Genomic DNA, 26,874 nt, shown 5'->3' on the forward strand with positions numbered 1-26,874 from the left:
TCTTGCCCCATGACAGTTGAACAGTCCAGTGCTAATCTTGCCCCATGACAGTTGGACAAAATATGAAGTTGAGTCATACAGCTTGTGAGGAAATATTAGTCCTGAGGGCATTTGTTTGTCTACCAAGAAGCATGGAGGAGGAAAGGCATAGAGTTCTGGGGCGTAGAATTTGATTATAGGTGGTAAATGATTCCAGTAAAGGAGTTCTCACACACTACCTACTTTAGGATGGGAGCAATTTCTAAGGCAATGACAAACTTGCCATTTTTAATAGAACGATGCCTATACAATATTCACTTACTTCAATATGGAAATAGATATGTTCTTATGACAATGATGCATAGGTTGAATAGTATTCTAATTGGGGTTAATACTATTTTTTCTCACTAGGTTTTCTCATAATAACTTGATTTACGTTCATACTTTTGTGTTTGGCTTAACATTGAGTATGGCAAAGTGCTGACCTTAGGTTTTACGTGGTCCTGTCTATGACCCCATTTTTTTTACAGCTTTGGTCTGGGGTAACTGGTTTTCTTGTTACCCTTTTGAGCTCAGGCTTGTTGTGCACAGGCCTCTTTGTTCATTTCAAGGCTGCTCTACATAATACAGTACAGAGATGACTGTTACACAATGATACTCATTAAGGATGTGAGGGATAGAGGTTGCAAAGAACAATACCGGCCATTGTCATTGTAATTAGTCACAAAAGACTGTACATTTTCACTGTGCAAGCTTCTCTGAATAGAGGTTAAAGTATTTTACAGATACATTTCAATTCCCTCACTATTTGTCTTGAATTCATCTTTTTGAATGGAGTAAAATCATAGAATTAGAATATTGTGAAAAACATATTAGCGCCACACATACTCAAGTACTACTCGAAATAATCATATTTACACTTTGACGAACTTTAATAAATATTCAAAAGACTCCTATGAAGCACTCTCACTAAGCACCTACACAGGGTCAAGGCTTCTGATTAACTGACAATGAGCACATTCCTATAATAAATGGAAATATTCTTGTTATAAATATATATTTTGCTTCTATCCCAAACAATACCTAAGTTATTAACAATTTTACGACTTTTTTATGATGAGTATTATAGTAAAAACGTCATGCTATGTTTTTCTTTTCTTTTAAAAGATTAGACAGATTAGATCAAAGTTGTCAAGACAAGCTGACTATCAACTGGGTTAGTGGGGTCTCTGACTCTCTCTCTGAAAGAGAGAAGAATTGGGCGATTTGCATTTTAGCTCCTGATCCTTTTGTTCCCCTAGCCTGGTAGATAAGCCTTTTCTCCATCTTTGCTACTAAAGACACAGACAAGGAGAAGTTATCTGAGGTGTTTGGACCCCGTAAAAGGTTCAATATACAGTATGTACTGGATCTAAATTATATAGTAAGATCGAATTCACACATCCGTGGTGTATATGAAGCTATGAGATCTGGTCAGTAGTCCCACAACCGATCCTTGGATGGATCCATGGATGTGCGATTCCAGCCAAATACAAAAGACTGGTAAAGAATTCTGTTACCTATAGCCGTAGTTACGATAACATGAAGGTTTTTTTATCCTAAAAATGTGTTTTGTGTCTCCTCTGGATCCCATGATCTGTTATGACATTTCTCATTTTGTTTAGCAAGAGATTTGTGGTTAGTGATTTGAGTAGACCAAAGAAATTAGGGGTTTTCTTGCATGAATCAATGTAGAACTATGGGAGAAAACTGAAGTTCCTGAGGAAATCCTGAACTGGGCGAGTAAACTCTATATATTCCTTTATTACGCACATAGCTTTTACTTGGCCGAATAGCCGGAAACTATTTTTTTTCTTACACCAAGTCTGTGTAGGAGTAGGACAAAATGAAAATGCCACCAGTGGTTTTAGTCATTTCCCATCCTATTTAAAGGCTGAAGAGAAGGAAACTGTAGGAAGGAAGGTCTAGGTAGAATGGAACTACATGACAAATTAAAGTATACCTCCCTTGTATATGTGTTGAAAGAGCTAGAATTGTGTTACACAAGTTTTCTATTTCACTAATGATTGTTTTGTCGGCCAACTTGTGATTTTTTTGGGAGAAAATGTTGGCAAAGTTTCACTATTAAAGGGGTTGTCCTCTACTTGGACAACCCCTTCTTGATGAAAATGTCTGGCCCCCATAAAATAATAAAGCTTATTTCACCTCCCGTGCCGGCGCCATTCCAGCAGTGTCAGCACTAGCGGTCCCGGGGCCCCCGTGTGGTTGTTGTGACACGTGACCGCAGTGCCCAATCAGCGCTGGTGTCACTGTCCCCAGCCTTTGGACAAATCGAACATGAAGAGGAAGTCAGGGCTGCAGCTGATTGCTGACTTCCTCTTCATGTTCAATTCAACAGGAGGCAGAGACAGTGACGTCAGCACTGATTGGGCGCCGGGGTCACGTGTCACAACAACCACACGGGGGCCCCGGGACCGCTAGTGCTGACACCGTAAGAACGGCGCCGGCATGGCAGATGATTATAGGTTTTGTTATTTTATGGTGGCCAAGTGTGGCATATGAACAGGGGTTGTCCTTGTAGTGGACAACTTCTTTAAGAGAAAAACCCTAATCAGTTACTTACAGCAGCCTAATATTCAGTGGTATAATGTGAACCATGTTATCTTGTACTGTATGATGGAAAAGCACTTATTAAGCCCAGCTTAAAAGGCAGGATCAGAAGAAAGCTGTAATGTTTCATGTGCAGATGTTTAAAGAGGTGGGAGGGCTACTGGTCAGGTTTCTTAAATTTGAAAGGTATTTTATCATAAAAATTTGAAGTTTATCCTTAATATGTTTTGTATGATGTTTAAAGGGACTCTGTCAGCAGGTTTTGCTATGCAATCTGTCAGCAGCACAATGTAGGAACTGAGAACCTGATTCCAGTTGTGTAACACTTAGTTTACTGGGGACAGCAGTTGTGATAGTCTCTGTTTTTCTCTGCTGCAGATCTAGCAGAACTCTGAATGCTGAGCCGTGTATAACTCCGCATATACATTTAGACTGGAAGATTTCTGTGTACATTGTATATTAACAGAAAGCTGCAGTGGTGGGGTGAGGTTACATAGAGCGAGGTGACCAGGAGGCACAAGACACCTAGTTTTGCAGTGATAATCTACTAATAAAACACTGATTTTATTGAAACAACAACACACAACCCAGTAAGTAATACATCACTGGAATCAGAGTCTCAACCGCTACATCTTGGTGCTCTCAGATTTCATAGCAAAAACCTGCTGACAGATTCCCTTTAAATTAGAAAATGTATTCAAAAAGTTGACAAAGCAGAAAGGTGAGAGGTCCTCTTAATAATATACATACACAGATTATACTTTCATCTCAATAAATATTATGTGTTTGCTCATCCAGTAAAATATTTTAAAATAACAAAAAATGAATTTTTAAACCCCAGAAGCATTACCCATGTAATCCTTTTCAAAGAATTTTCTTGACATTTTATGTAAAAATCATGAATTGAAGAAAATAAAAATAATCACATTTTTATGATACAAAGAAAGGATAGTTGGAAGTAGCAATCCCACACTAATCCAATCCTGTTGTCACTCGCAGTGCTTTTCTCACATTTGTACTTGTCCAAATCTATATGTATTTAGATGTGCTGACGCTTCCAGCTAGAGAATTTCTAATAGCTGAATTTGGCTACTATGTAATTGAATGAGGCTAGTTATCTCTGAAAATGGACTATCTGACTCCAATGGGAGGATTTTACTCTACAGGTAGCTAAAGTAGTTCCAAAAATGGAGCTACCCTTTAAAATTAATTAAATTATGACTTCAACAATACTTTCAGGAAATAGAGATAACTAATTCGTAGTCAGGTGATTTTTATTTTTTTCGTCTTTGAGGAAAGTCAAGGTCGCTGGTGTAGTCATCTATCCATTCAGTTGTGTGGCCCCCTTTTATCTTTGATGTGTATTTTGGCAGCTGGCTCAGTGTGGCAAGGTGTTATATAGCGGTTATTCTAGATAATCACAACCTTTTCAAAACTATCTTGATCAGTACAAACATAGTGGGTCGTGAAGGCCGCAACATCTTTAAGATCCCGGCATTTTTGAGACAGACAGCCATGCCCGGTGGCTGCCGAAAATGTCCAATGGCCACTTGTCACTTTGTAGTTGATAAGAATCTATCAAATCCCATTCAGACATTGAATCTAAAAGGGTGAATTTCTCTTATCAGCTATCCTCCCTATATGAATTCTATATGCCCCAACAAACCAAATATTATTCTATATGGGAAAGATGGGGCAGATTAATACAACTTCACCAAACAAAGCAAAGTTGTCTTCCAAAGCAACTTCTTTTTAACATATTTATTAATGTACCTTGTAGAGGGCATACAGAGTACAGTTATAATATTTGATCAACACAGAGGCGTATAATTTAATATTACAGAAGGATTTATGTAAGCTGGAGACTTGGGCTGAGACATGGCAATTGAAATTTAATATAGATAAATGTAAGATTATGCACTTGGGCAGAGGAAATAAAATGTATAATTATGTACTAAATTGTAAAACACTGGGTAAAACTGTCGCTGAAAAAGACCTGGGTGTATGAGTGGATGGCAACCTGAACTTTAGTGACCAGTGTCAGGCAGCTGCTGCCAAGGCAAATAAAATAATGGGATGCATTAAAAGGCATAGATTCTAGTGACCACAACATAGTTTAGTTTCTATATAAGTCACTAGTACGCCCACACGTAGAATATAATGTACAATTTTGGTCTCCGGTATATAAGAAGGATATAGCTGAACTAGAGAGGGTACAGAGAAGAGCACCCAAGGTTATTAAGGGAATGGGTGGACAGCAATATCAGGATAGGTTATTAAACTTGGGGTTATTCAGATTGGAAAAACGAAAGCTTAGGGGCGATCTTATTACAATGTACAAATATATGAGCGGACAGTACAGAGATCTTTCTAATAATCGTTTTACGCTTAGGCCTGCAAAGGTGACAAGAAGGCATCGTCCACGTCAAGAGGAAAGAAGGTTTAATCATAATCATAAGCGCAGATTATTTTCTGTAAGAGCAGTGAGATTATGGACTCTCTGCGCCATGATGTTGTAATGAGTGATTCACTACAAAACTACAAGAAGGGCATGGATATAAAAATATAATATTACAGGTTATGGGCACTAGATTCTGCGATGGGACCTTGATCCAGGGAACTGATCTGATTGCCATATGGAGTCGGAGAGAAATTTTTCCCTAATATGGAGCTATTAGCGTCTGCCTCATGGAGTTTTTGACTTCCTTTGGAACAACATGTTAGGTTATAGGTTCAACTTTATGGACTCAGTTTACCCTTAATCTTAAACCCAATGAAACCACTCAGCTCCCTCTTCATAAAGTCCCAAATATGAATTCTTACCAAAAAGGGAGTTTAGTAGCGCTCCAGTTGGAAAAGGGGCAGGGCTTCAAATGTCCCGCGATTTTGCCCTTAAATGTTAATAAGCATGTTGCTTTCATTTTTTTAATCAAAGGTGATTGTCTGGCACTTACTTAATAAGCAGTTGTGCGCCTGGTATCCTGTGATGTGTAAAAACATTATCATCAGATCTACTTTAGCATTGTACACGGTTTAGCACCATCAGAACGCACTTCTACTAAAACCGTGAAATAATACCTTCTGTTTTCTATTGCAGTGTTAAACAATTGACTCTTTCATTTGGCCTTCTCCAGTGCTATATCCTTCAATTACCTTCATGTCCCAGCATTCAGTATGACAAGTGCTGCAAATAATGTGTTAGATTATGAACCTAGGATCTGTTAATAGAGATGAATGTCCTCCCCAGTAGACTTGTGCCCTCTGGCGCTCTATTAATGAATGCTGCGTGTCCATTGACCCTAGACGTGCTCTTTAATGAAATGCTGGTGCTAGTGGGGATTCATTATGAATTGTAGAAGCCTTCAAGTCTCGAAGATAAATAAAAGTACAGTATTTAGAGCCATCTGGCAAAAAAAAGCTAATTTCATATGACATATTGGGCATCCCTAACATTAATATTGTCAGGACAGAGTTTATCTATTCATGCACTTGTAGATAAGTTAATAAAATAACCATTTATTAACAAATGACAAGATTTACCGCATGCTGTTGGTGTACAGGTGTACAGTACATAAAGGCACATAAGAGTTTTCGTTATAATTTGGGGTGTACTAGAAGCATGCTCGTGCATATAGGCACTTTATTATATAGCATCTGGCTGCCATCTTTCACATGTTGCTTTACATAATAGATTATTCTTTGAAAAAGCTTTATGAATATAGATGCTTCACTAAATTCAAGATGATGCCACCCAAACGGAAGTAGACGCATATTCTTATGATATGCTCACACCGAATTTTTGGGAATGGATTTTACAGTTGATTCTGCTCATAAATCCACATCAAATATCTCTTCATTTAATCTTTGAATAAGCTTCCTATTGATTTTGATGGGATAGCATCATTGTAGTTCATACAGCATGTTTTTTTTCTGACCTGGTTATAAGAAAGAAAAAAAAAGAAGTGACATGTCATTCATGGACAAAAAAGCATAAAAAATCGTATCAGAAGTGATATACAAATGCTTCTCACTAAATTAGAATATCACCAAAAAGTTAATTTATTTCAGTTCTTCCATACAAAAAGTGAAACTCATATATGATATAGAGTCATTACAGACAGAGTGATCTATTTCAAGTGTTTATTTCTGTTAATGTTGATGATTATAGATTACAGCCAATGAAAACACAAAAGTCATTATCTCAGTAAATCAGAATAATTAACAAAAAACACCTGCAAAGGCTTCCTACGCGTTTAAAATGGTCCCTTAGTCTGTTTCAGTAGGCTCCACAATCATGGGGAAAACTGCTGACTTGACAGATGTCCAGAAGGCAGTCATTGACATACTCCACAAGGAGGGTAAGCCACAAAAGGTCATTGCTAAAGAAGCTGGCTGTTCACAGAGTGCTGTATCCAAGCATATTAATGGAAAGTTGAGTGGAAGGAAAAAGTGTAGTAGAAAAAGGTGCACAAGCAACCGGGATAACTGCAGCCTTGAAAGGATTGTTAAGAAAGGGTCATTCAAAAATTTGGGGGAGATTCACAAGGAGTGGACTGCTGCTGGAGTCATTGCTTCAAGAGCCAACACACACAGACATATCCAGGACATGGGCTACAAGTGTCACATTCCTTGTGTCAAGCCACTCATGACCAATAGACAACGCCAGAAGCATCTTACCTGGACCAAGGAGACAAAGACCTGGACTGTTGCTCAGTGGTCCAAGGTGTTGTTTTCAGATGAAAGTAAATTTTGCATTTCATTTGGAAATCAAGGTCCCAGAGTCTGGAGGAAGAGTGGGGAGGCCACAATCCAAGCTACTTGAAGTCTAGTGTGAAGTTTCCACAGTCAGTGATGGATGGGGTGCCATGTCATCTGCTGGTGTAGGTCCACTGTGTTTTATCAAGACCAAAGTCAGCACAGCCGTCTGCAGGGAAATTTTAGAGCACTTCATACTTCCCTCTGCTGACAGTCTTTATGGAGATGGAAATGTCATTCTCCAGCAGGACTTGGTCCCTGTCCACACTGCCAAAAGTACCAATACCTGGTTTAAAACAACAGTATCACTGTGCTTGATTGGCCAGCAAACTCGTCTAACCTTAACTCTATAGAGAATCTATGGGGTATTATCAAGAGGAAGATGAGAGACACCAGACCCAACAATGCAGACGAGCTGAAGGCTGCTATCAAAGCAACCTGGGCTTCCATAACATCTCAGCAGAGCCACAGGCTGATCGCCTCCATGCCACATTGCCGCATTGATGCAGTAATTGATGCAAAAGGAGCCCCGACCAAGTATTGAGTGCATTTACTGAACATACATTTCAGTAGGCCTACATTTCGGATTTTAAAATCATTTTTCAAGCTGGTGTTAGACTGTGTGCCCACGATGCGTTTTTTAAGCGTTTCCACAGTGGCAAAAACGCTGCAGAAATGCTTAAAAAAACGCATGGTAGAAGGCCTGCCATGTTCCCCAATGATAATCCGCATGTGCTGTGCACATGCTGCGGAAATTTCCGCTGCGGATTATCATTGCGGAAAAAAACGCAGCACTACCAATTATTTTGCGGAAGCGCTGCGTTTTCGCCGCCCTTGACTTGCATTGGAACACATGGATTCCGCATCACTGTATATGTAGATGTGCATTCCATGCATTTCAATGTGCGGATGGTACCTGGGTGTGGAAGACAGGAGACTCTCCTCCGGACCCGGGTACCATAGAAACTGTGAAAAAAAGAATAAAATAAAAATTAAATATTATATTTACCTTCTGATGGCCCCCCGGTCTCCTTGTCTTCACTTGCCGGCAGCTCGCGATGGAATGAAGGACCTGCGCTGACGTCATAGTCATGTGACGGGTCACGCGACGCTGACGTCGGCAGGTCCTTCAGTGTACCGCGATCTGCCGGCAAGAGAGAACGGAGGGAAGCAAGACTGCGGGGGCCATCAGAAGGTAAGTATAGATTTATTTTTTTATTTTTAAACATTCTTTACGGTCAAACTATATAAATCCATGCTGTTTGCATGGATTTATATAGTGTGACCAAGTTGTCAAGCACTTTCCAAGTGATGCGGAAATGCATGTGAAGAACTCTTCACATCCGCATGTCCCTGGCAGGAAAAACGCATGTACAATCCGCATGTACAATCCGCATGTACAATCCGCATGTACAATCCGCATGCGTTTTTTCTGCCAGGGAGATGCAGAGACGCTCAGGAAAAAATACGGAGCATTTCTGCATCGTGGGCACATAGCCTTATAAAGTATTCTAATTTACTGAGATAATGACTTCTGTGTTTTCATTGGCTGTAAGCCATAATCATCAACATTAACAGAAATAAACACTTGAAATAGATCACTCTGTTTGTAATGACTCTATATAATATATGAGTTTTTTGTATTGAAGAACTGAAATAAATTAACTTTTTGATGATATTCTAATTTAGTGAGGAGCACTTCTACATGTTTTTTTGATGTGCTTTGGGAAAACCATGTAATGTTTTTTCACTTCACAGAAAGCTATTTATTTTTCATTATTTTGCTTGCTTATATAGCACCATCATATTCTGTAGCGATTTACAGACATCATCATCATTGTCCCCATTGGCGCTCAATCTGAATTCCCTATTCTTTGGAGTGTGGGAAAAAACAGGAGTACCTGGAAGAAACCCCCATAAACATGGGGAGAACATACAAACTCCTTGCAGATGTTGTCCTTGGTGGGATTTGAACCCAGGACCCCAGCGCTTCAAGGATACACTGCTAACCACTGAGCCACTGTGCTGCCCACTATTATAACTTTTATAACTTTTTTTTATAGATGTCTTTAGATGTCCTGATAAACAAGTCTTTGGTCTTTTTTTTGTTTGCCCAAATATATTCTGGTTATTACTGTGCAAGATGGAGTCCAAACAGGGATGAACATATCTGGATCACTGTCAGTCACATTTACCAGGAGTGCTGGCCAGAGAGAGCACAACTTGGCTGGACTTTGTGGCCCTTAGCTTTCTATGGTGTGCATTTTTTGTGCACTTTAGAATGATGTCAGGAATTTGGAAGGGGATTTTCTACAGTTAAAGAAAAGATATCCAGACTTTAATTAGGTAAATGGATATGCTTGAGGCATATGTATGGCCCACAGCTGTCTATGGATATGATAAAGCAAACATCTGCAATTGACAAATGTGTGTATAGCGCTGCTGCTGACAAATGTTAATTTTACAGTAACTGACTAGAAAAACTGGTTGCAGAACTGCAAACTAAGATTAACCCAGTAAATAACTGGCTGGACCATTTGGATTCTCTGTAAAACCTAAAGGAATTGTCCAACATGTTTTTTCTATCTGTTAGTAATGGAGGAGCTGCACCTGCCATGCCTGGAAGCAGACTCTGACCTGAAGACCTTAAGCAAAAACTTAGTCTTGAAATCTTTGCTATGTTGAGCGGGGTGGTGCATATGCCTGGCTTTTCACTGGAAACCTCCACATGATAAGAAATATGAATGACCAGGAGATCTGACACCTGCATTGCTCCTTAAGTGGATTACTTGGGCTTTGCACTAACTTCTCGTTGACCTTTGGAACCATTACGAGCTTTCTAAAAGCATAGTTTATGTGATAAGTGTGGCCTAGAGTATGGATAAGAATTCAGCCATGTACTCAAGTAGCACGATGTGGATATGATATGTACGAGAGAGTAGATACAGTGGATTCAATGGGAGGGAGTAATATTATTTCTTCTTGTGCTTGAGTGCGGAAATCATATTTCTTATAGAAATATGAAATGTGCTTACAGTATATACCTGTACATAAATACATATACAGTGCTGGCCAAAAGTATTGGCACCCCTGCAATTCTGTCAGATAATACTCAGTTTCTTCCTGCAAATGATTGCAATCACAAATTCTTTGGTATTATTCTCTTCATTTAATTTGCTTGCAAGGAAAAAACTCAAAAGAGAATCAAGCAAAAATCAAATCATTGATCATTTCACACAAAACTCCAAAAAAGGGCCGGACAAAAGTATTGGCACCCTCAGCCTAATACTTGGTTGCACAACCTTTAGCCAAAATAACTGCGAACAACCTCTCCCGGTAACCATCAATGAGTTTCTTACAATGCTCTGCTGGAATTGTAGACCATTCTTCTTTGGCAAACTGCTCCAGGTCCCTGATATTTGAAGGGTGCCTTCTCCAAACTGCCATTTTGAGATCTCTCCACAGGTGTTCTATGGGATTCAGGTCTGGACTCATTGCTGGCCACCTTAGAAGTCTCCAGTGCTTTCTCTCAAACCATTTTATAGTGCTTTTGGAAGTGTGTTTTGGGTCATTGTCCTGCTGGAAGACCCATGACCTCTGAGGGAGACCCAGCTTTCTCACACTGGGATCTACATTATGCTGCAAAATTTGTTGGTAGTCTTCAGACTTCATAATGCCATGCACACGGTCAAGCAATCCAGTGCCAGAGGCAGCAAAGCAACCCCAAAACATCAGGGAACCTCCGCCATGTTTGACTGTAGGGACCGTGTTCTTTTCTTTGAATGCCTCTTTTTTTCCTGTACACTCTATGTTGATGCTTTTTCCCAAAAAGCTCTACTTTTGTCTCATCTGACCAGAGAACATTGTTCCAAAACATTTTAGGCTTTCTCAGGTAAATTTTGGCAAACTCCAGCCTGGCTTTTTTATGTCTCGGGGTAAGAAGTGGGGTCTTCCTGGGTATCCTACCATACAGTCCCTTTTCATTCAGACGCCGACGGATAGTACGGGTTAACACTGTTGTACCCTCGGACTTAAACTTGTTTGGATGTTAGTCGAGGTTCTTTATCCACCATCCGCACAATCTTGCGTTGAAATCTCTCGTCAATTTTTCTTTTCCGTCCACATCTAGGGAGGTTAGCCACAGTGCCATGGGCTTTTTTAACTTCTTGATGACAGTGCGCACGGAAGACACAGGAACATTCAGGTCTTTGGAAATGGACTTGTAGCCTTGAGATTGCTCATGCTTCCTCACAATTTGGTTTCCCAAGTCCTCAGACAGTTCTTTGGTCTTCTTTCGTTTCTCCATGCTCAATGTGGTACACACAAGGACACAGGACAGAGGTTGAGTCAACTTTAATCCATGTTAACTGGCTGCAAATGTGATTTAGTTATTGCCAACACCTGTTAGGTGCCACAGGTAAGTTACAGGTGCTGTTAATTACACGAATTAGAGAAGCATCACATGATTTTTCAAACAGTGCCAATACTTTTGTCCACCCCCTTTTTTAGGTTTGGTGTGGAATTATATCCAATTTGGCTTTAGGACAATTCTTTTTGTGTTTTTTTCATTGAAGACAAATTAAATGAAGAGAATAATACCAAAGAATTTGTGATTGCAATCATTTTCAGGAAGAAACTGAGTATTATCTGACAGAATTGCAGGGGTGCCAATACTTTTGTCCAGCACTGTATATCATAAGCTATAGACTTAGAACCACCTGCCCATCAAGACATCTACTCCTCAAGACCTCTGAAGATCTTGTGCTTTTGACACATCTATTTCAAGAAATGTTCTTGCTGCCCTTCACAGGTGGCATTGTTAGAAGAATCATTACTTTACCTGTGAGCGATTATACTGTCATGGCTGATGTTCAATAAGAAGACTGTACTTCATGACTTAGAAACTTCTTGTTTTGGTTTCTATTCAGAAAAATGGTAACAGTTCACTCCCTGACATTCTCTCTTCTTTGCTTGTAGGATGGTTCGTTGGGAAACATTGACGACCTTGCCGAACAGTACGCTGATTATTACAACACCTGCTTCACAGACGTGTGCGAGAGGATGGAGGAACTGCGCAAGCGCCATGTTTCCCAGGATCTTGATGAGGTAAAGGCGCCAATTATTGTTCTACTTCAATATGGATCTTGACATGTCAAAATGAACTTTAAATATAGCCTGTCACCATGAAAATGCCGTCCAATATGCTGTCAACTTGTGATAGAGCAGAGGGAGCTGAGCAGATTAGTATCTAGTTTTGTGAGAAAATATTCAATATAATCCTTGTTTTAATCATGTAAACCTTTGCTCTGTCTGGGATTTTTGGTTCAGTGGGCTAAAAGAGTGCATATAAAGTATATACCGTACAAGAGTGCTTATAAAGAAAGCTGTCAGTCACTGATAGGCCCTATCAGTGACTGACAGCTTTCTTTATATGCACTGTTGTACGGTGATAGCTGTCAGTCACTGATAGGCCCTATCAGTGACTGACAGCTTTCTTTATATGCACTGTTGTACGGTGATAGCTGTCAGTCACTGATAGGCCCTATCAGTGACTGACAGCTTTCTTTATATGCACTGTTGTACGGTGATAGCTGTCAGTCACTGATAGGGCTGTGACTGACAGTCAGTGACTGACAGCTATCACCGTACAACAGTGCATATAAAGAAAGCAGTCAGTCACTGATAGGCCCTATCAGTGACTGACAGCTTTCTTTATATGCACTGTTGTACGGTGATAGCTGTCAGTCACTGATAGGCCCTATCAGTGACTGACAGCTTTCTTTATATGCACTGTTGTACGGTGATAGCTGTCAGTCACTGATAGGCCCTATCAGTGACTGACAGCTTTCTTTATATGCACTGTTGTACGGTGATAGCTGTCAGTCACTGATAGGCCCTATCAGTGACTGACAGCTTTCTTTATATGCACTGTTGTACGGTGATAGCTGTCAGTCACTGATAGGGCTGTGACTGACAGTCAGTGACTGACAGCTATCACCGTACAACAGTGCATATAAAGAAAGCAGTCAGTCACTGATAGGCCCTATCAGTGACTGACAGCTTTCTTTATATGCACTGTTGTACGGTGATAGCTGTCAGTCACTGATAGGGCCTATCAGTGACTGACAGCTTTCTTTATATGCACTGTTGTACGGTGATAGCTGTCAGTCACTGACTGGACCAAAAATCCCAGAAAGAGCACAGGTTTACATGATTAAAACGCAGTTTACATTGAATCTTTTCTCATAAAACTGTATATACTGTAATACTCCTCAACTCCCCCCTTACTGCATAGCATGCCAGCAGATTGGACTGCATATTCATGGTGACAGGTTCTCTTTAAGATTATGTTGCAAAGATAAGCAAACCGTTAGAATAGAAGAAAATAAGAAACCTACTCTATCAAAGGATCTTATTCATCATCCTCATTTCCATCTCCCTCTAAGCCTGCAATTCTCTACCTTGAGAAGTATTGTTTTCCCAAGTTCCCAGGAGAAATTGGATTTACTGCCCTAGTACCCCCTTTTACTTTGTTAACAGTACAATGCTTAGCAAACACAAAGTAATCAGCAGGTAACCTAAATCCAACCACCCACATTATATTTTTACATCAACTCAACAGAAGAATCCCATACACTGGTACATTTCTGTGCTTTCTCACTTCAGCTTCCCACCAAGTCCATCCAAACAGTTGTAAATGAGAAAATCCGAGGCACCACATGCTTTCATTTGTCTTTGAAAAAAAGCTAAACTTTTATTTAATTCTGTAAAATGCATAACAACATTTTGGCTACAATCAGACTTTTTCAAGCAAATATAAAATAGTTAAAATACAACCAAATAAAGGCTATATTTTATCTTTTCTGTAATTGCTTGAAAAAGGCCAATTTTGTCAGAAGCATTTTTATGTATTTTAAAGGTTGAAATAAAATGTGTTTTTTTTTTTTCCTCAAGAAAATGAAAGCATTTGGAACCTCGTATTTCCGGTTATATAAATTCTATCTTTATATTCTGAATATTAATTAATATAAGAGTGTGTGAGCTAATCAAACTACAACACTGTGTTCCAGATTATACTGAGTTTTAGGTTAGTGAAAGGGAAAAGTTCTTGTTTGGAAATTGCAGATGTTGAAGATAATTTGTAAGATAAATTGTATTCATTGGAAGTCAGAGGATACATTGTGCATATTAATATTTTCATTTCGCTTCTCTATTGTCAGTAATGTGAAAACACGTAGAGGAAGAAGTTTTAAAGCCGAATTTTCGGCTTCCAGAGCCAGAAAGCAATTTGCGTAAATCGCTGACGATGTTTAAATGCTCAAACATTAGGGTTGTAATTAAGCTCATGCTCGTCTTAGGGATGATTTGTTCTTACAACCTGTTCTGTTGCATTCACATTTGGAAGCTGCAGATAGTGCCTCTGGCTGCCCGCTCTTCACAGCAGACAAACTTACTTACTGATAAGTGAAATAAAAGAAGTCTATAAATCAGGTTAAGCCAGGCCTGATATATAGCTGGTTTAGTGGAAGACAACAGCAGATCTGGGCTGCCGCTGTATATGCTCTGTATTATTCTCAGAGAAAAGCGAAGGCTGAACTTCTGGTATCTTATGGGACATCGCTTCACTAAATATTGCATCTTGATATTATTAACTGTCTCAGACATTGGCAAATACTCAGGAAAACCTCATTTTGAGGTAGTAAAGAGGGTTCCAATTTGGGAGCAGACTGGATCTTCTTTGCAGTACATTGAGATCAGTTGGTTTTACTGAGCCACATACACATGCATCTTGTTCCCCTGCAGCTTTGTGCATGTTGCTCTACCATTGATCACTGGGGTTCCCATAGAACACAATGCTCCACGCACAAAGGGTTAGGAACCTTTTTACCGATCCCACTTTATTATTAATACATTATTTTGGTCTTGCTATATTTATTATTGTTCTCTAATGTATATTGTTGCTCTTGAAGCTAGAGATATATATATTCAGCTCTATCCAGTGTATATAGAACAACTTAAGCAGGCCATACACATAAGATTGGCCAAACAATGCTTTGCTGTACGTTCCCCCGACAGCCATCTCCCATACACAGGAGTGATCATTTGGCCGAACGCTCCTGGGTTCTTTATGAGAAAGCTGCTGACCGACATCTCTTATCTCTGGGAGAACAAAGCAATCAGCAGTCCGAATTTGGACATGTCTGATCATCATCTGCCTTGACGATCAAACACATTAGACTGTCGGCCGCATTCAGCCGCCAGTAGTCTTACGTGTATGGGGCCTTAAATGATAAGTTCACATCTGTGTCTGGTAATTTCATTATTCTGTTCCATCATAGGAGCAAAACAATGAAGTGAATGGCAGTGCCAGATCCATCTCATGATGGAAACCAGCAGCATCGGACAGACCTCATTCACTATGATAGGCTCCATTATTTTAGCATGCCACATTATTTTGCTTGCCATTTTTGTCATAGCTTTAGCTGTGTTCACGTCTGTGCTGAAAGATCTATGTGGAGCCTCCATCGCAAGGTCTATTAAATCTGGAGTAAATAAAACAATGCGGCATATTCACTTTTTGGGGGATGGGGGAGTGGAAATGCCAGACACTATGAAGAAACCCAAACAATGCTATTATAGTCAGTGGGGTCCGTTGGTGTCAGTCATGTGATAGAGCCATTCCTGGCTTAAAATCCATTCCTATGATGTGACAGAAAACTGGAAACACAGACGCGGACATGGTCTTTAATTGTGTAACTATGCATGATTTATTTTAGTTATTTTATTCTCTTACATAGCACCATTAATTCTGCACTTTACAGGCATTATCACTGTCCCCATTGAGGCTCACAGTCTACATTCTCTATCAGTATGTCTTTGGAGTGTAGGAGTAAATTCACACCAACACGGGGGGAACATACAAACTCCGTGCAGATGTTGTCCTGGGTTGGATTTGAATCCAGGACCCCAGCGCTGCAAAGCAACAGTGCTGACCACTGAGCCACCCTGCTGTAGGTATAGCTACTGAGCCACCCTGCTGCAGGTATAACCACTGAGCCACCCTGCTGTAGGTATAGCTACTGAGCCACACTGCTGCAGGTATAACCACTGAGCCACCCTGCTGTAGGTATAGCTACTGAGCCACCCTGCTGTAGGTATAACCACTGAGCCACCCTGCTGTAGGTATAACCACTGAGCTACCCTGCTGTAGGTATAACCATTGGGCCACCCTGCTGTAGGTATAACCACTGAGCCACCCTGTTGTAGGTATAACCACTGAGCCACCCTTCTGTAGGTATAACCACTGAGCCACCCTGCTGTAGGTATAGCCATTGGGCCACCCTGCTTTAGGTATAACCACTGAGCCACCCTGCTGTAGGTATAACCATTGAGCCACCCTGTTGTAGGTATAACCACTGAGCCACCCTGCTGTAGGTATAGCTACTGAGCCACCCTGCTGCAGGTATAACCACTGAGCCACCCTGCTGTAGGTATAGCTACTGAGCCACACTGCTGCAGGTATAACCACTGAGCCACCCTGCTGTAGGTATAGCTACTGAGCCACACTGCTGCAGGTATAACCACTGAGCCACCCTGCTGTAGGTATAACCATTGAGCCACCCTGCTGTAGGTATAACCATTGAGCCACCCTGCTGTAGGTATAACCATTGAGCCACCCTGCTGTAGGTATAACCACTGAGCCACCCTGCTGTAGGTATAGCTGCTGAGCCACACTGCTGCAGGTATAACCACTGAGCCACCCTGCTGTAGGTATAACCATTGAGCCACCCTGCTGTAGGTATAACCATTGAGCCACCCTGCTGTAGGTATAACCATTGAGCCACCCTGCTGTAGGTATAACCATTGAGCCACCCTGCTGTAGGTATAACCATTGAGCCACCCTGCTGTAGGTATAACCACTGAGCCACCCTGCTGTAGGTATAACCATTGGGCCACCCTGCTGTAGGTATAACCACTGAGCCACCCTGCTGTAGGTATAACCATTGGGCCACCCTGCTGTAGGTATAACCACTGAGCCACCCTGCTGTAGGTATAACCATTAGGCCACCCTGCTGTAGGTATAACCATTGGGCCACCCTGCTGTAGGTATAACCATTGGGCCACCCTGCTGTAGGTATAACCACTGAGCCACCCTGCTGTAGGTATAACCATTGAGCCACCCTGCTGTAGGTATAACCACGGAGCCACCCTGCTGTAGGTATAACCATTGAACCACCCTGCTGTAGGTATAACCACTGAGCCACCCTGCTGTATGTATAACCATTGACCCACCCTGCTGTAGGTATAACCATTGGGCCACCCTGCTGTAGGTATAACCACTGAGCCACCCTGCTGTAGGTATAGCTACTGAGCCACCCTGCTGCAGGTATAACCACTGAGCCACCCTGCTGTAGGTATAGCTACTGAGCCACACTGCTGCAGGTATAACCACTGAGCCACCCTGCTGTAGGAATAGCTACTGAGCCACACTGCTGCAGGTATAACCACTGAGCCACCCTGCTGTAGGTATAACCATTGAGCCACCCTGCTGTAGGTATAACCATTGAGCCACCCTGCTGTAGGTATAACCATTGAGCCACCCTGCTGTAGGTATAACCACTGAGCCACCCTGCTGTAGGTATAGCTACTGAGCCACACTGCTGCAGGTATAACCACTGAGCCACCCTGCTGTAGGTATAACCATTGAGCCACCCTGCTGTTGGTATAACCATTGAGCCACCCTGCTGTAGGTATAACCATTGAGCCACCCTGCTGTAGGTATAACCATTGAGCCACCCTGCTGTAGGTATAACCACTGAGCCACCCTGCTGTAGGTATAACCATTGGGCCACCCTGCTGTAGGTATAACCACTGAGCCACCCTGCTGTAGGTATAACCATTGGGCCACCCTGCTGTAGGTATAACCACTGAGCCACCCTGCTGTAGGTATAACCATTGGGCCACCCTGCTGTAGGTATAACCATTGAGCCACCCTGCTGTAGGTATAACCATTGGGCCACCCTGCTGTAGGTATAACCATTGAGCCACCCTGCTGTAGGTATAACCATTGGGCCACCCTGCTGTGGGTATTAACATTGTTAAATAACAACCTAGTTATCAAACATGAAGTTTTCATCTCCGTTTAATTATTGCCTTCCTTTGAATCGCTGCAGATATAAAAGCTTCAGCATGATAGTGGTATGTACTTGTCACCACTGGTGTGACAATAGCTTTGTGTGATAACTGATAGTCTATCCCGATACAGGGTAGGGAATCATTGAACATAGTAGATGTTGATGGAGGACATGTGGCAACACGTGGAATATTTGCTTAGTGGAGGGATAAATAAATCTTGGCACATAACTTCATTGTAATGTCTCGGTTCTATTCGGAGTAATTAGTGTCTTACATCAGTGAGGAGCATTTATTCCTGCCAGTTCAGTGCTAATATGCTTAGTGCCAAATGCGGCTTGTTATCCGCTAATGTAATTTGCTCAGCGTGAGTTACATTTTTATTTACACTTCCATATTTATTGGAAGCTATTACTGTACACTTTAGTACTATAATATTAAACACAATTGCCTTGCTGCTTTTTGCATACTGATGCTGTTATTCCGGCAGGAATTCTATTAATGTGACTGTGCTGTGTTTGCTTCCGGAGGAATTCTAAGATTATTTTATGGCTTTCACTAGGTGTGCACCACGGAGGGTGAGAATGAGAGGAATGGCTGAATTGTGTGATTGTTGAAGCCCTAAAGGGCATAGACGTTAGATGGCTGTGGGTGAATGATCACGTAGCTGACACCTCTCAACCTTTACTCCACAACAAATGTCCATGTTCCACCCAGCCGAACATCTCTGCTATTTCAGTAGAGCCCAAGATAATGACTGGCAGCTTCTGGTGCCATAGGATATAATCTGTCAGCTCCCCCATCTATATTACAAGTGCTTCTCCCTAAATTAGAATATCATCAAAAAGTTAATTTATTTCAGTTCTTCAATACAAAAAGTGAAAGTCATATATTATATATAGTCATTACAGAGTGATCTATTTCAAGTGTTTATTTCTGTTAATGTTGATTATAGATTACAGCCAATGAAAACACAAAAGTCATTATCTCAGTAAATTAGAATACTTTATAACAACAGCTTGGAAAATGTTTTTAAGATACGAAATGTTGGCCTACTGAAATGTATGTTCAGTAAATGCCCTCAATACTTGGTTGGGGCTCCTTATGCATCAATTACTGCATCAATGCGGTGTGGCATGGAGGTGATCAGCTTGTGGCACTGCTGAGGTGTTATGGAAGCCCAGGTTGCTTTGATAGCAGCCTTCAGCTCGTCTGTATTGTTGGGTCTGGTGTCTCTCATCTTCCTCTTGACAATACCCCATAGATTCTCTATGGGATTAAGGTCAGGCGAGTTTGCTGCCAATCAAGCACAGTGATACTGTTGGTTTTAAACCAGGTATTGGTACTTGTATCTCTTGTAGTGAGCCATAGACCTGTGTAATTAGGATTAGCACCAGCATATTAGATAACTGGTAAGATTTCTTTATATTGTACCTGAAATCTCAATCAAGTTACACTGTGCATTGTATTTGCATTACCACAAATGATCAGACATCCTGGCATCTGCTGTAGCCTTAGACACATGGACAGAAGTCCTAGACAAGGCACGGGGTAATTGCCATATTCTTGTTTTTCTGGTCTGTTATGGATTGCTCGTCATGATAAAAGACTACATACATGCTCAGCAGCTACAGCTTCAGATCGAAACTCAAGTCATTTTCCAAGAACTTTCCCAACATTAAGCATTTTAAAGAAGTTAATGACCCTAATACCAGACTGTATACTTGTGTGAAATACTTGTTCCCTTTTCCGTGTGCATGGTGTCTGAGCTGACTCTTGCTTCTCGTATCTCCCTTCCGCTTTATGCTTTTTCTCAGAGGCCAGGAACCAGGCAGTGGAACCTGAATTATGGCTATCCATGTGGGATATCTGACTCATTCACATTGTCTATAAAACACCTCTTTCCAAAAAATGTTGGGACTAGGCATGACTTCTTATGTACAACAGGTTGTACCTTCTTCATTATAATACTTTGGAGTTGAGTAAGGTAAAAAGATTTCATGATAGCACGACAGTAGTAGTATGTAACAGTATAAAAGAAATCTGCAGTAAAAATGTATCAATATTAATAGAGACCCCACGGTAGGATCGCTGGAATGAAGCAGTACCCTCTTTACACCTGCTGACCGGCGGCATTAAACGGTCACAGATGAGCTACTTGTTTGGTCATTTAATTGCCTGTGTGCCCAGTTAGGAGTCATGCGGACGTCCGTGGGTCTTGGTCCAACCACAATGCACAGTCTGTCCGCTGGTCTCCTGACCCATCCAACCATGGGATTTTTCCCTAACCCATTATTTTTTATTCTAAATAAAGGCAGAGATCCACATCATGATTACTGACACTAAACTTTTCTAACTTTTATCAGCATATAAAGTGCTACATACTGTAAGTGCAAACTTACTTTCCTGTTGTATAGAAATTCAGGAAATACTGTTGACGTCGCATTGCTTCTTAAGCCCTCTTTAAGTGGCTGATGGCCGGCCAATTGTTTGGTTGCCATCTGTCTTGGCCATCTTTCCCATACACAAGAGCACTCGTTGGGCTGAGGGCTCTGGGGTTCCCTATGAGAGTGCCACCATTAGGTATGTTTGGTGGTGGTTTATCTCAGGAAGAACAAAAGGATCCGCAGTCTGAACTCAGACATGCTGGATGCTTAACTCCCTGACAATCGTTTGTCTGAGGCCCCCTACACATTAGACCCTCAGTCGAACCTGTTTATATCGGCAGGTTTAGCCAACATTAGTCTAATGTGAATGGGGAGCATAAGTGGGAGCTCTAGTCTTGTTTCATGGCAGCCTCTGTCACCTATATATACATGTACTGCATTGACCTCTGCAAGCTCGGTAATTATAGTTCTTGGTAATTGCGTGTATGGCTTTTTTTCTGTCTGCGGGCCGCATCTTACAGAGGGAATATTTTTTTTAGTCACTTAGTAAATATGAAAGTCTTGCTGTTAATTCAGATGAAATATGATGTGATATATAGCTTTATGCTATATGTCATTTTATAAGCATACTAGAATCATGTAAATTACCTTTTCCATACTTCAAACACTTGAAGATTAATCCCTAAAATAAAAGCCATATTTATGTTCTGTGTTGTGTCTGACTACGCAAGAAGGAAATAGCTGAGGTAGAACTCAGTGCTATAAGCTATCATTTAGAGGAGTCATGCTGTCTCTTGTTACGTCATGGACCTGACTTTCCTACTCGCTATGGACATATCCCAGCTGAATGCATAGAGCACAGTCTAATTCATTGAAAATAAGATTGTCCTGCACGTGGCGTACTCATAGGGTCAGTCAATACTTTGGGTACCTAATGAGATGAATCAGGCTGGTTGCATAGTGGTCATGATAAATGATGTATTTGTAGGAGTCAATGGGAGCTCTGCAGGCTGGTGGTTACCTGGCTGCTAATTCCCAAGAAAGTAGAAGATATGAGATGATTGTAGGGAAGTATTCTTTATTGGAAATCAACTCGTTTCAGGTTCGGACCAACCAACCTCTTCCTCAGGACAATTCTTAGGAAGGGGTCATTCCCACAAATACATCAGTCCGAAGGCATTCATTGTGGGATCGGAGTTGTCAGCTGTAGCAAAAATATCCATGCTACAATAATTGTGTTCTCAATACAACGTCCATATGATAAATAATGAGGATATGTTATAGGATGCCTGCAACCAATAAATTGCATATTTTCTGCCATAGATTACTCTAGATCATCAGAAATGTCCCATAAGGCATCTCCTGTAGGAGTTCAGGGTGGGCCATGGGTGCAGTTCAGTATGATGAGTGCATCTGCTTTGTGCTAAATGAGGCCAGTCTCCATAGGAATGAATGTGGGCGCATGAGACATTATTGATGTGTCAGGCTGTATTGTATTCATTATTAGACCTCATGTGCTCTCAGGGGAAAACTGCAATTCACAACTTCAGAGTTATTGTAAGTATGAGTTAAGAATAACACAATAGGAAGCTGGACTAAGGGCTGCCGTACCAGATTTGCACTTGTCATCACAATTGTGTACATATAATGACTTTATTTCTTGGTCGAAGTTGTACATTGTGCCGGAGGAATGCTACGACTTCTTTTAGCTAAGTCTCTGGAATGCAAACCACCAATCTTACTGATTGTGTCCTTTCCTTCCTTTCATGTTGGTGCGTTTCTTTTCCAACCAGTTGATTCAGCATGGCTACACCCCATTGATGTCATACCATTTCACCGGTGATTTCACAGCCGTTCCCCTGCCATTAAGCCATACCTTCATCTTTTACGCTGTAAATATGTAATCTGCTGGGCGTACGATTGACATGACTGCTCTGGGAGTAGGAGGTGGTCATGTCACAATGATTTTTGCTAAATGAGAAACTCCCTACTGTGTCTTCTGACAGTTTCCACTCTGCTACAACTGCTTCATGTTTCTGCCAGTGTCAGGGAAAGCATTAAACCCTTCCCACATTAGGACATCGGTAGGGATCTGCAAGTGTGGAGTCGGCCCATAAGATGAGCTCCCTCTACACGTGGTTGATGCTGGCTGTGTTACAACCGCCGGCAATTGTCTCTAATAGTATGTTCACACAGTGCGTTTTTGGTGTGTTTTTTTCTGAAGCAAAGTCTACTCTCTTGGCAGGAAAGAAGCAGCGTCAAAAATGCAAGTTTTGGTGCTTTTTTTGCGGCAGTTTTTGCTGCGTTTTTCAGGATCCAAAAGTTCAGCTCTGCTTCTACCACAGAAGCATGAACACAGGTCACTAATGCAAGACATATGTTCATGAAAAAATGCACATTACAAATGTAAGCATGGTGTGAATTGTTCATGAATAGTTTACTTAAAGGGGTTGTACCGTCAGAAGCGATAAGTGTGCAGTCACTCTGTGTGACTGCAGACTTATAAATCCCCCCAGTGCAGGCACTGTGTGCTGCGAGGATTCGCTGGTTTCGGACCCGGGAACGAAGGGTAAGTATAAGTTATACATACCCCCAGCCAGTTGACGCCGCCTCGCTCCATACACTTGTATTGAGCAAGGCCACAGCCTGGCTAGTGACGTGGATGGCCAGTGGGCGCGTCCCGACTACAAGGCGCGGCCTCCCTAAATACAAGTGTATGGAGAGCGAGGCCAATCCCACTGGCCGGGGGTATGTATAGCACATACATACCCTTTATTACCGGGTCTGAAACCGGCGAATCCCCGCAGTGGACAGTGCCTGCGCTGGGGGGATTCATAAGTCTGCAGTCACACAGAGTGACTGCAGATTTATCACTTATGACCAGACAACCCCTTTGACATTGGCAGGGCATTGAGTTTGTAGGGCACTATTTACTTTGATACTTTGGTCTGCCATTGAGTTGCCCAGGTATTGTTCAATTTCACACCTTGGTTGGCCACAGCTATTGCTCAATTTCACATCTTGGGCGGTCAATGTTTACTTTGTACGCATCACTAATTTAATTAAACTGTACTAATCCTAACTGCCATCTCAGGTGAACAAGACAAGATGGTAAACTAGTGAAAATCACAAAAATAATGGGTTTCACATACTGCTGTACTTGCTTTTTTTTCCATTAAAAACTTTCACACTGGGCGTTTTTTCTGTGTTTTTTGCACGACCCATTGCTTTTAATGGGTGAAAAATGCTGTAAAAACGCTGAAAGAAGTAACATGCTCTATTGTGCAAAAAAACATGGAAAGCACAAAATACTGAGGACAAAAAACAAGATGTGTGCATGAGATTTCTGAAATCTCATAGACTTTGCTGGTACTGTAAAATGCAGCTGAAAATTTGCATAAAAAAATACTGAAAAAACGCCTTGTATGAAGATAGCCTACATTTTTTTCATCAGTATTTATATCATTAAACAATACATGTAACACAAAAACCTGACCTAAACAATAGGTAATTTTCTGATGATAGCTTCCCTTTAAATAGAAAAAGAATCATTGAAAATGAAATGTGATATTGCCGTAATTGCATTGACCTTGACAGTCATATTTCCAGGTCATTTTTACCAATCGGTGAACATCGTAAAACGAAAACCCCAAAAAACAATGGCATAGTTTCATTTTTTTCACAGTTTTATCCCACTTAGATTTTTTCCCTGTTTTTCAGTAGTTTGAATGGTGTCATTCAAAACTATAGCTTGTACCTCAAAAAAACAAGCTCTGATACATCTATGTCGACAGAAAAAAGTAAAAAAGTAATTGCACTTGGAAGAAGGTGAGGAAAAAACAAAAGCGCCAAATGGAAAAATTCCCTGGTCATTAAAGTTTAAAAGACAAAAAAAGACTGGTGGCTATACATCACCCTCGGTGGAAGTCAGGCGGTAGTGATGAGAAATTTGCCCTATGTGGAAACATCAGTATTTCTGCTAGACTACATCCTAATGTCCTTTGTGTTCTCTGCTAAATTGATATACGTAATGAAGCTTCTGAAAATGAAGATTGTATTTTCTTCATGCATTAAAATTCATGACATGGATTTGTCTCTGCTGTTAACCTTGAAAGCTCGGAGCAGATCTTTACATTTCTGTTCCATTTGGTATCATGAGATGTGACATAAAAAATAACAATTATTTAGTCATTGCGACAGATCAGCCAGTAAGATATTTTGATACTGATACTTTGATATGGATCTAACACAATAAATGTTGTCACAAATGTAAATGACATTGCTACCAACACAGCCCAGTATGGTTGCCTAATAGTGTCCCATGTGTAGTGAGATCGTAGTAGCATCATCAGGGCTGGGTGCTTATAATAACTAAACATACTAGTACTGTATAGGGGATTGCAATTTGCAGGTAGTAGATGGTAGTGATTTTGGTAGTTAATCGTTATGAACCTTTCAAAAGGCTAAAGTGTAATCAAAATTAACCAGTTTATGCCCTTACTTTTATTCCTGGCGCCCCCTGAGTATTCTGGTTCTTACAAAGGGGTATGGCTCACATTGTAACAATGCACAGCAACATAAGACACGCCACATAAATCTGTGAGCCACGCCCACTTGGTAAAGATTTTAAAAAATAATGGTTTGAAGTCTCATATCTTTGGAACCACATGGCAGATTTTTTTAACAAAAATAACCCAAAAAACTGCAATTTTGGGAACAACTGGAACAAAATAAGAACAAATACTGAACACTTTCGACCTGGTGTAAGGTCCTTAAAAGATGTAAGGCTCTCCATACACATTAGACTAAAGTTGGTTGAGCCTACCAATATTGATGGGTTTGACCTATGGTTAAATGTGTGTGGGGGCGTAGGCTTGCGTATGGTCAGGAGAGATGTCGATTGCTCATGTCCGATTTCAGACTGACAACCGTGAAAGGATAGATGGTCAGAGTGGATCTGAACGCAGGGACACCAGCAATTCAGAGAACAAGGCTCTGCAGGGCCATGCCAGCATGGAGTGATAGCCGAGCATGCTTGACCTGTGCTCCATTCATTCTCTATGGGACTGCCCCAAAAATCTGAGCGCTGTACTTGGCTATCTGCAGAAGTCCCATAGAGAATGATTGGAGTAGTGCTGCGGAAGTCCAACCACCGTTCTATTCAGATGGGGCGTTTCAGAGCCTCGCGATAGGTGGGGACCTAGCGATCAACAACTTGATGGGGGTACTGGCACTTATTGAAGCGGGTGTATGGATACTTACATGAAAACTTCATAGGAAAAAATGCGTATTAGCTCATACAAACCAAACTATTTCAGAGTCCTAGTCCTTCATGAGTAGTGAGCAGGGTGCTGTTTGGCTGAATGAGATGCTGCTGCTCAGGTATGATTTACTAGCTCTCATTACAGCGGCCATATAGAGACAATTACAGGCAGTTCTCAATGGGGGGAAAATGCAAATTAGCTCATATAGGCCAGACCACAGACCCCCATCTGTAGTCAGCACTGTTTTGTTGTCGCAACCCTGTTGAAGCAAAACGTACAGTCTGAAGCAGGTCTACCATTTTTCCCATTAATGAACGTTCCCTTGCTCCCACTTTACAAATTTCTTCTCGCAGTGCTTTCTGCACCTTCAGAGGATTCGCACACATCCATGTATGATCATCACAATCTCTGACCATTATATAATGTCCAGTCTTGTCCTATACGAAGGGACTATTAAAGGTTCCTTTAAATCTGTACCTCCACACACCTCACCAATATAGTGAATTTCTAGAATTGTTAATATTTCGATTATATGCATTACTTTGCCCTGTGAAACCTCTGCTGCCTAGAGTTTATTAGACAAGAATAAAATGTGCTGGAGAAAATCTATTAATGAATTCTCGTTGCATAAATAACCTGTTTTCACATTTCTTTATCCAGAACCCGGCAGTCATTTTATTGAACAGTGAACGGGTGGATACGTTTTCTATATTAAAAGAAAGCGAGCTGACGCAGGATTGATCTGT

The 26,874-nt window shown here is 41.1% G+C and overlaps 1 protein-coding gene across 8 annotated transcripts in view; it reads left to right on the plus strand.

The window, feature by feature from the left end:
• The window catches only part of SASH1 (SAM and SH3 domain containing 1), a 1,215,158-nt gene that overhangs the window by 1,019,936 nt on the left and 168,348 nt on the right, over positions 1–26,874 (plus strand). For all 8 annotated transcript variants that reach the window (XM_073671384.1, XM_073671385.1, XM_073671388.1 and 5 more), the window contains exon 2: positions 12,322–12,450. In XM_073671384.1, the coding sequence (XP_073527485.1) occupies positions 12,322–12,450 (129 nt within the window). The remainder of the gene's footprint in view (positions 1–12,321; positions 12,451–26,874) is intronic.

This window comes from Phyllobates terribilis, unplaced genomic scaffold, assembly GCF_046119375.1.
Source record: "Phyllobates terribilis strain yellow unplaced genomic scaffold, ASM4611937v1 Scaffold_3__8_contigs__length_932513732, whole genome shotgun sequence".
Classification (NCBI taxonomy): domain Eukaryota; kingdom Metazoa; phylum Chordata; class Amphibia; order Anura; family Dendrobatidae; genus Phyllobates; species Phyllobates terribilis.